The sequence below is a fragment of the Acanthochromis polyacanthus genome, chromosome 13, assembly GCF_021347895.1.
Source record: "Acanthochromis polyacanthus isolate Apoly-LR-REF ecotype Palm Island chromosome 13, KAUST_Apoly_ChrSc, whole genome shotgun sequence".
Lineage (NCBI taxonomy): Eukaryota > Metazoa > Chordata > Actinopteri > Pomacentridae > Acanthochromis > Acanthochromis polyacanthus.
This window is the reverse complement of record NC_067125.1, coordinates 4,286,397-4,297,454: the sequence shown is the minus strand read 5'-3', so window position 1 is coordinate 4,297,454 and position 11,058 is coordinate 4,286,397. Positions and strand designations below refer to the sequence as shown.

Below are 11,058 nucleotides of genomic sequence, written 5' to 3'. Positions count from 1 at the left end.
CTTCATTCATTCTTTCTCTATATGTTTGCAAATTAACGTTTTTAGATCTAATTTTTTGAACAACTTACCGTTGACGAGGGACCAAATGGCTGGCGAGGTCTGACTTTACAGCAACCGACTGGCAGATGTTTGAGGAAGCAGCTGAAGGTGAAATCAATGAGTAAACAGACTCTGTCACTGGTTATATTACCTCCATCTGCACTGACCCCAATCATAAACCAAGGACTAGACCAGAATAAACCTCTGCCTTCAACTCAGGGGAACTTGAGGTTTACAAAGCAACCAAATACTGTATGATTTCAGAAAAACTAGCAGGTGTACCAAGAGGGACTACAGGGAAAAGGTGGAGTCCACATCCCATAGCCATAGATTACACTGAGGAAGTGGAACTATCCACTGCATCGCTTCTGGATGAGCGTAACACCTCCTACGGCTGGTTTGATGCCAACTACACCAAACTGGCTAGCAGACTATATGTGGACAGAGGACCTCATAGTCATTCAGGACAAGAATCTAGTGAGATGAACTTTCAAGAAAGTAAATCCCAACAAAGTATCAGGTCCTGACAGCATGTGCTGACCCAACTACTCACCCTAGAGTGACTATGGGACCCAGTAATCAGACAGACCTTCAAGAAAGTAAACACCGACAAAGTGCTGGGTCCTGACAGCATGTCTTGACCAACTTGCTGGGGTGTCTACCAACATCTTCAACATCTGTTTGAGCCAATCCACAGTTGATCTCCGAATCCTCCATCAGGGTTCCAGTCTCAAAGACAGCAGCAGTCTCCAGCCTTAATGACCTTCACCCTGTAGCACCGATATTAGTCATCGTGAAGTCAGAACCTACATCTGTGCCTCCCCTCCCAGATACCCTGGACCCCTGCAATTTGCTTACAGATCCAACAGGGCCACAGATGATGCCACTGAACAGGGGGAACTCAAGTGAAAATGGTCTTCATGGACCAGAGCTCGGCATTCATTTCCATCATTTTCTCCCAACTGGTCTAGAAAACTTCATCTACAGCTGGATTTATGACTTCCCGAACAACCACTTCTCCTCTACGTCAGTCCTTGACACAAAGACGTCTCATGGTTCCTGTCCACAGGATCCGTCAGTATCTCGCATCCCATTCATTGTCGGTGTGAAACATACCACGTTGCATTCTGGTTGCATCGCGACGCAATGTAGACTTGACTTGGTGAATTCGGTGTGGCGAGCAGAAGTCCGACGCACTGCAAAATTTTCGTTACATGTCCAAACCAGCCGTCGCTGAAGTAAAACGAGGACAGATTCAACAGTTTATTTCTCGCCTCGAATGCTTTCAGAAAATCGGTGAACAGTTTTCGCAGTAAAAGAGAAAGTTTGCAACTAAGCTGCCATGTTGGTCCGACAATTTTATCGGAGTGAAGGTCTGAAGGTCTGTCATGTGACCACCTAGTGGCCAATTGGGGGCGATTTTCAGATGTGGTGCGTTTCCATGGGAGCAAGACCTGAAGTCAGTTCGCAAACTTTCCCTTTAATTACAAAAACAGTTGGGCAAAAAGTATTTCTGAAAGCATTGGAGGTGAGAAATAAGCTGCTGAATCTGTCCGCGTTTTAGTTCAACGACGGCTGGTTTTAGACATTTTACGAAAGTTTTATGATTCGTCGGACCTCCAATCTGAAGTAGTGAAGTCTACTTCATACAAATGAGCTCTGGGGCGATGTAACCAGCATGCAATGCAGAATGTAGACCTGAATGAGAGAGTTCAGGTAGGTAGGAGCTGTTTTCATTCTACTTCTGAAGTCAAGTGTCACTTTATTTCAATGAAACTACTACTACAGCAAAATAAAAACACTTCATTCCAAGTAAAAGTACTGCTCAAGTACAGAGCAGCAAAATGTAGCTCTACATGGGAGTGTCAAGTAAAAGTACCTCGTAACTGTACCTGGTCCTCTTCAGTCATCCATCCGTGGTCCACTGCAAGATTAAAGGCTTTTATTTTGGAAATATGTTCCGTATGTCTTCCTGAAGGCTCTTATTGGGAAAATATAATTTCAGTGGATCCTGTGTTGAAATAAAAGCTGCAGATTTTAGAGATTACATTCAGGTCATGTTTAGCAGCAGCACAAATACTCCATCTGCTGGAGGACATGTGGTACTACACAACAGACACACAACTCACCATCAGTCATAAACATAATCAGATCAAATCTTCAACATAAACATAGAGTGAGAATAAATGGTGTTGCTTTCATATTTAAGCAATTTTGTGAGTGGTTTTGTGTTACTGTGGTCATTTTGCATCACTGTTGTCACTTTGTGTCTTTTTTGTGGTCATTTTGTGATCACTGTACATCCAGTTTTGATTGTTTAGTCTCTATGTGGTCATTGTGTAAATTGCAATTCTGCGCCTCGTAATCATTTTTGCATCACTGTTGTCACTTTGCGTTTCTTTTTGGTCATTGTGTGTCAACTTGTGAACTTTACATCCAGTTTTGGTTCTTTTGCGCCTCTATGTGGTCTTTTTTTGTGTTGCAGTTTTGTCACTGATGTCAGTATGTGTTTCTGTTTGGTCATTTTGTCATCATTGTGTGTGTCTGTGTATATTTGGTGTCGTTTTATTGTTGTTTAGTGTCCCTGTATTGTCATTCTAAGTTGTCAGTTGTGTTGGTTTGCGTCTTTTTGTCGTCCCTTTGTGGTATTTTAAGTCTCCAACAGACACATTAACAGTGTTTTTCAGCAGAGGTTCCTGCTCCCAGTCTTCCCCTCCAATAATCCAAACTCTAAAAACAAACTTCTTCCACATTCAGCCTCGAGTTTCACAGACCGACTCAGAGTTTTTCTTTTTTGGGTAACAGTCCATCTTTAATATTCACAGACAGAGTTACACAACAGACGGTCCACATTCAGTCCTCGTCCTGCTTTAAGGCGTCCACAAGTCCATCTGGAAGAACCACCGTCGTCTGAGCTAACGTTAGCATGCTAGCACCCAGCAGGTCTGTTCAGATCACCGACGGATGCTAACGATGCTAACGAGGCGCTCGGCAACGTCAACTGATTCACTGAACGTAAAAAAATTATGTTCCCGCCACCGCCAGTTGTGTCTCCATGACGACAACCGCTCGCTTCACACCTGCGTGACCTTTCAGGTGGCTCCGCCCACCCTGTGACACGTCGCACTGCGATTGGTGAAGCCTGAAACTTCCTGAATGTTCTGAATGCTAGCGAGTTTTTCTACCAATTACACAGCGAAGGCGTCAGTTTATAGATAATCGTTTTTAAAACTTGAAATGTTGCTTTGACCTGTACAGAGAACGAGACAGCGTATGAATCTGCTCAATTAGCGCTTGTTAACCGTTTAAAATGATCCAATGAGCTGCTGGACGTCCCTCAAGTTCTCATTTTTCTCAAAATGTATAAAATGCTCAACAAAAATACAAACATGTGCTGTAGGAATGAGGAAAGCCTGGAGGGCAGAAGAAGATTCTGAGAAGAACAGATAACTGGATGTTGTTATTTCTAAAGTCTGCTTGTTTCCTGGAATCATGGAGTTATGAAACCATTTCTAACCTGCTGTAAAAGCTACGACAGATTTCCTTCCTTTCAGGCGGTTCGCTGGTTTCAGTTTGTCGCTCATTTAACAGCAAAGTCGATTAACTCTAAGTTTTCTTTATCACAGAGAATGCAGTCAACTTTTGTGTCCCGATGATTAACCGTCAACAGACTTCCTGTCGTTAATAATTTAAACGAGAAAATGGTTGTGCGTGTTGGTAAATGTGTTGCAGATCAGCTGTAGTACTTGATTGCTCCACCAGGTGGAGCCTCTCACTGTTTAACAGGAGGTTCATGTTGGCGAGCAGGGAGCATTGTGGGAGTTTAGTTAGCAAAGGGGCACCATGACAAAGACTTATGAGGTGGTTAATGGATACCAACCAAGGCAAAAAATGGCAAAATATGAGAATGAACTACACCAAGGAAACAAAAACAATACAAGATGAAAACAAGACAACAAAAAAAAGACACAAAACATCGGAAAGGAGACGCACATAAGACCCAAAAGCGAGACAAAAAACAATCGACAGGAGACATGAAATAAAAAAAGACAAAATCGAAAAATGCAAGGTCATGCATGTCAGTAAATGTTGATCAGCTGTAGTTCCTGGTTGTTCCATCAGGTGGAGCCTCTTACCGTTTAATACTGTAGAGACCAGAGGAGGCGTCACTCAGACTCCAGTTCATGTTAAAGCAGAGAGCATTGTGGGAGTTTAGCTAGTAAAGGGGCACCATGACAAAGACTACTGTGATGCCTAATGACCTCCAACCAGAGTTAAGGAGTTTAAGACAAACTGGAACTGATTAAAACATTGATTTCTGTTTATCAGTCATGGATTGTTTAGCCAATATTTAGTTTAGCTGTTAAAGGGGCACAATGACAAAGACTTCTACGGTGTTTAACGACGTCGCATTAAAGAAGAGCGAAAGTGACTGAAATCAAATCCTGCCATCAGTTAATCTATTATTGATGACGCTGCTGATCATTCGTGAAGAAAGTTGCTTAAAATTTGCCACGATTCTGATCTCACTTCCTGCTCCGACCTAAAAAGAAAAGCAAACAAAAGGTTGATTCTGACTGCAGGAACTTGCAAGTTTATCTTTTATTCATGTTCCCACTGCGAGAACCGTCCCAGCAGAGACTCAAAAAAAGTTCCTACTTCTTAGTCTAGAGTAAGGACTTCTGAGATTGGTTGAATTTTTCTCTTTAACGTCACCAAAAACATAAAATCCATCCTATGTTCCAACATAACAAAGCTCCACTGTTTTACTGCTGGATCCTGGAAATAAAGTCCTGAACCTGCAGTGGAAAAATGTCTAATAAGGATAAAAAAAAAAAAAAAGGAAGCTAAAATTCAAGACTTAAAGCTTTCAATCTGTCTGTAGCTGCAGGACTTTAAAATGTTGAGAAAAAAACTATAACGTGGTGACTTTGTTGGGAAAGTTCCTGCAGTGGAAACGACTAACAACCTTTTTCTAACCGACCGCTGAAGGACCGAACTGAAACCAACGGACCGAGTGAAACTAAGAACCCCTCCAGTGTCTGAACCAAGCTGAGATGTCGTCGTGTGTTCAGAGAGTTATTTGGTTTTCTTGTCTGTTGCCAGAGTGTCGTGCAGTTTGGAAACCGACTTCTCAAACTGGTCCATGGACAGAGTCCCGTTCTCGTCGAAGAACGCCGACACCGACTTGGTGAACTCGGCCTCCCTTGAGTTCCTTGACTTCCCGTCGGTGAAGGAGACTCTGAGAGTGTACTGGTCATCGAACCTGGAGATCAGAAGAGTCATTATCAGGTTATCGAGGTTTAATCTGCGCTAAAAGAATATTTTTTTCAAGATATTTTAAATCATACTTAAGGGATTTTATTGGGTTTTTTTTTCATAAAGGCAGAATTGTTTTGTTGGACAGCATTTTTTAAATTTTTTTCCAAGATTTTTTGGTGTTTAATTTGTATTTTTAATTGGCTTCAAATGTAATTATTTGAGGTATTTTAAAAATTTACAGAAAATTATTTTCTAAATATTTTTTACATGTTTTATTGACATTTTTGGGTTAATTTAGGATTTTTATCAGATTTACAATTTACAGATACTTGTTGGGTGAGTTTTTAGATTTTTGAGGTTATTTTTTAGACATTTTTAGCAATATTTACTCATATTTTACATAAATTTACAATTATTTTGGTGGGTATTTGGAGATTCTGCTACTATTGTTTAGTATTTTATAAACACCAATTTTTAGGTGTTTTAAATATTTATTTTTCAATGAAATTATTTGTACTTATTTTTCTGTTAATTTTTTAGAAGGATTTAGAAGTTGATATTTTACTGATTTATATTTTATATTATTATTATATTTAGAATGTTAAATCATTTTCTCCTTTTAGGTAATTTACTGATATTTTTCAAGATTTTATTAAAATTTGACAAGCATTAAAAATACGAAAAGATTTTAAAAAATAGATTTCACTGATTTTTTTTCATGAACGTACAATCTGACAATATTTAGAAATGTTTTTCTAAGATTTTTTTTAGTGCTAATTTATTATTTTTTATTGGACAATTAACTTTGAATTTAATTATTTGGAATCCTTTAAACATTTACAGAAATAACTATTTCCTAAATAGTTTTTTACACATTTTATTGACAATTTTTGGGTTCATTTTACTGTAGACATTTTATTGATGGTTATTTGTTTATTTTTGTTTTATCTGATGTCATGAATTAATAAAAAGTCTCTTCAAGCATCTGAAAACTCTGAAACCATCAAAATGACTGATTTTTCTTCCCAGCAGACGTTTTGTCTTGAAGTTAATGACAAATATCATCCCATCAATCGATAGCTAATCGATGCTGTGACCGACCGTTTGAGGGAGGAGGACAGCTGCCAGATGTGGTCCGGATCCATCCCAGCTGGATCTTTCTGCAGCGCCACCAGGAAAATGTTCTTCTCCTTGTAGGACGTGTAGAGAGTCAGGATTCCCATCATGATGAAGTACGTGAGGAGACGAGTCAAGGAGCAGAAACAGACTCCAGGAAAAACTTCTACCGTCTTCAGGCTTCACATCTACTTTAGGAACTTTATTTATACTTTATCTGTCTAATTATTTACATTCATTTATTCAGGAAAACCGGTGAAGGAATGTAGAAACTAAAGAAACATCAAAAGTGATTTTTCATATTTTTTAGCAGTAAACATTTAACATCCAACGGAAAAATTTATAATAAAAATGAGATTTTATTGATGCTTTTCTTTTGCTTCCTGTAAACTTAGATTGGACAAGAATTTATTTTAGAAACTTTAATATCTTAAATGTCTTTTAGATTCCCGTCTGACTGTCATGATGATGTTTAAAACATTTTAGCTTGTTTTGTTGGACATTTTAATAATACTTTACACGTTGTTCAGGAGGCAGTGCACTTTTTTTCTTGCATATTTTAATGATATTTTTAGCACACAATGACAACAGTATTTTAAATTCTAGTTATTTTAAAAAACATTTTTCAGAGGTTTTTTTATTTGGGGATTTTTTTTCCAGAATTTATTCTGTTTTCTTTAGATTTATGAGAGTTTACTGTCGTCATTTTAAACATTTTCAGAAATTTAAACATCTTTTAACATCTTTCTTACTCTTATCATTATTATCTAAATATTTATCAGATTTAACTATTTTGTTGGAAATAATATTTTACAATTGTTCAGGAGGTAACTTAAAGTGTAATTACACTTTTAGGAGAAATGATATTTTAAATGCAAGTCATTTTAAAAATCATCTTTCAGAGATTTGACAGGATTTTTTTATTAAATATTCTAACAACTTTTAGATTTTATCTATTTTTTGTACTTACATTGTTAATACTTGAAAATATCTTTCAAAAAGTTTTCAGATTTTTTATAATGTATTTTGAATATTACTCTTTTTATTTTCATAATAATAATGTTATTAAATAATAAAAATGTACATTTTTTTTAAAGAAAGGTAATTTTTTCTTAGCTTATAATATTTGTTTAATTTATTATCCGTAACTTTGTAATTTAGGAAAATTTTACATTTTTCTTAAAATAATCTTTCAAAGCTACTTTAAATATTTCCAGTGTAAATATTTTATGAGATTTTACAACGCTTTTCTTCAATATTTTGATGTTTTTTGTTACATTTTATCTCTGTTTTTGTACCGATGTTATAATTTGAAAATATCTTTCAGACTTTTAATACTTAATTTTTTTTAGAATAATAAAAATGTCTCCAATTTTTGCTTTTAAAGAAATGGATATTATTTTTTAATTTTTTTTTGCTAACCTCATATTTTATGGAAATTTTACAGGTATTTTTATTTATTTATTTTTCATATTTCTAGAAGTCTAAACATTTTAAATACTTTCAAGGATTTTTCTTCATATTATTCATGAGGATATGAGATGACGCAGCAGGCCAGCACCGGTCTGGACTCGGGGAACGGGTGCAGATAATCCCAGACCAGAGCCAGCATGGCGAACAGACAGGAGACGGTGCAGATGAGCAGACGGCCGTCCACCAGCTGGAAGTTCTCCACGTAGCCGTACTTCTCCAGCAGCACCTGGAGGAGGCAGAAGGACAGAAGGACACACCTGGAGGCTTTAGCTGGAGCTAAAGACTGAAGGAAAAGGCGCTCAGGGTATTTCTTTTATCATTTCTTCACATTTTGTCGATGAAATGATTCACTGATTAAGTAATAAAATATCTTATATGTTGACTCAACAATTAAATGTTTTTATTGACGAGCTTTAAAAAAAATACAGTGAATTAAAATAAACAGGATCGACATTAAAGCGACCTTCTTTGCAGCGTCGTCCAGAGAATTCTTCACGGCGGCTCCGTCCCATTTATCGATCTTCACCGGTTTCTCATCGATCCTCCACTAAAACACAAACAAACAATCAATACTTTACCGATCAGTTCATGATGAGAGATGAGCAAAGAAAGCAGAAATATTCACATTTAAGAAGCTGCAGAAAGCCGGTTAATGGGTCATTAAAATGAAATAATTCCTAAAATCAAAGTTAATTTAATCATATAAAAAGAAAAGTACGAAATTTTTTGCAGAATTGAAGTTAATTCATAAACTGACAACTATTTTGATAATAAATGTCCAAATATTCTTTACATTTCAGCGTCTCAGATTTTCCTTTTCAAAACTAATTAAAGTGAATATTTCTGAGGTTACAGGATTGTTTCCTGGCATATTTGAAGATTTTAAAGCCATTTTAAGAATTTCTTTTGTGTTTCATGCTTAAAACACAACACTGGAGATTCATTTAATTTGAATTAATTACAATAATTCTAAGCTGCATCACTGATATAAATAGATGAACGACACAGTAATTAAAAATAAAATAATTTAAAAATATATAAAAAAACTAAATATAAAACACAGAATAAATTTAATTTGAAAGAATCTAATACATTAAATATAGAAATTATGAAAACAAAGTACCAAAATATAATAAAGATAAAAAATAAACAGAAATATAAATTTATAATATCAAGAAATATGAATACATAAAACATAGAATAAAATATAAATAAAAAAATATAATTAAAAGACAATATCAAGTACAAGTATAATTTGGAAATTATTTTAAAAAATCATTACAAATTAACACTTATGTAAAATCTAAACATTTAATATCAAGAAATATAGATATAGAAAAATACAAAAATTAAAGTCTAAATTTAAAAAAAAAAATCACAAAAAGACAATATCACGGAAACTCAAGTTATAAATAATAAATTATTTTTAAAAATTGATTAAATATAAATCAGGTCCATAAACAGCACATGGCTCTAATGTTGTTTTAGAAGCTTAACCACTGTGAATATCTAGTTCTACATTTATTAAAGTCATCTCTTACAGTCAAATCTCTTGAATCATTAACATTTAAAATCCTAAATCTAACCTGAACCAGAGTTCTGATTGTGCCACGTTTCAGTAAAAAAAAAGCAAAAACGAAACAAACTTCCTGCAATGACACGTCTGTAGTTTACCTCAGAGTCTGTAAATATAAAAATCAACTGATCATCTGCATAAAGTCTCATTCAATTCTAATATTAGAATAAAACACAATAAAACTGTGCAGATTAAAAACGTAAATAAAGTTAAATAATCTGTTTTTTTTATTACTGCAGATGTTTGAGTTTTAACAGCTGGAAGCAAAGAAACGAACAAAGAGCTGCAGCTGAAACTAAGACTGACTGATTCTCTCTACAGGAAACAAACTCTCAGCTGCACTGATCATTAATTCTGTTTTTATTTTCATTTTTCTTCGAAATAATCTACACGAGCCGGTTAGCATTAGCTTAGCTTAGCCGCTAACTCCGGCCCGGGTGCGGGCTTTAAATCTCCGTCCACGCAGAGAAGTGAAGCCTGTGAAGCTTCGGTCTGAGCTCAAAGACAAAATAAAACCTCACAGTTTAGTTTAAAGTCACCAGGTGATATATAACAACTGATTCCTACTTTCTCCAGCAGTCCGCTCTTCCCGTTCCGAGAGGCAGCCATCTTCGCTACAAAATACGGCACCGTGACCTGGACGCAGCTGATTGGCTCGATGCGAAATTTCAAACGGGCGACGTTTGAGGTGGACGAAGCGGCAGCGTGCGCGTTCACGTGGAAAAAGAAAATTAAAAAACCCAGACAGAAAATAAATTTTAAAAACGTTTACAAACTTATATATCATTTTTTTAAATAAAAAGAAATTATTTTTTATAATAAAGTCAAGAATTATGGAAATTAACATGCAAAAATATTATCCAAAATCCAAATTATAAAATAAGAAAAACTAATTAAAATATAAATAAAATATTAAACATAGAACAATAAAATAACAAATAAAGACCAAAATATATATACTTTAAAAAAAATTATGACATTAAAGTACCAAAAAATTTTTCGACAAATTAAAAATAAGACACCTATAAATGTTTGAATCAAGTTAAGTATTAAAAATTTTAAATCTAAATAAATCATTTAAAAAAGAATAAAACTATAATACAAATGACATCACACACAAAAACACAAAGAAAATTAAAAAAACCCAAAAATATTTAAGTCTAAAATCAGGAAATGCTGAAATATATATAAAAAAATCAAATTAATATAATACATAAACATTTAAAATACAGCAAATAAAATATATAAACAAAACACTTGTTTTAAAAAAAATCAACATTACAAAAGAATTTAAAAAGCAAACAACATACACAGAATAAAAACACCAATAAATCAACAGAGTAAAATAAATAAAATCCCATTAAAATGCAAAATATAGATAAAATAATGAAAATAGGTTTGGAAATTATTAAATTACCAATAGAATAGATAAAAGACAAAACATGAATAGAAATGTAGCATAAAATTTAAAAATCACATTTAAAATCTAGGTATTTCAAATATAAAACTGCTTGGTTGCTCTCTGCCCACAGTCATGTCTCTCAGGATTGTCTCCAGCCTGTCAGGCGACTCTCAGGGTTTACATCACCTGG

General features: G+C 34.8%; 1 protein-coding gene across 1 annotated transcript; it reads right to left on the bottom strand.

Annotated features, from left to right (window-relative positions):
* Window positions 1–2,823: 2,823 nt before the first annotated feature.
* Window positions 2,824–10,195, bottom strand: spcs2 (signal peptidase complex subunit 2). Its single transcript, XM_051957946.1, has 5 exons — window positions 10,034–10,195; window positions 8,354–8,437; window positions 7,957–8,116; window positions 6,403–6,538; window positions 2,824–5,305 (listed from the first exon to the last, which is right to left on the bottom strand). Exons 1-5 carry the CDS (start codon window positions 10,073–10,075, stop codon window positions 5,119–5,121), a joined length of 609 nt encoding a protein of 202 aa, XP_051813906.1. The 5' UTR covers window positions 10,076–10,195; the 3' UTR covers window positions 2,824–5,118.
* Between the last annotated feature and the right edge of the window lie 863 nt (window positions 10,196–11,058).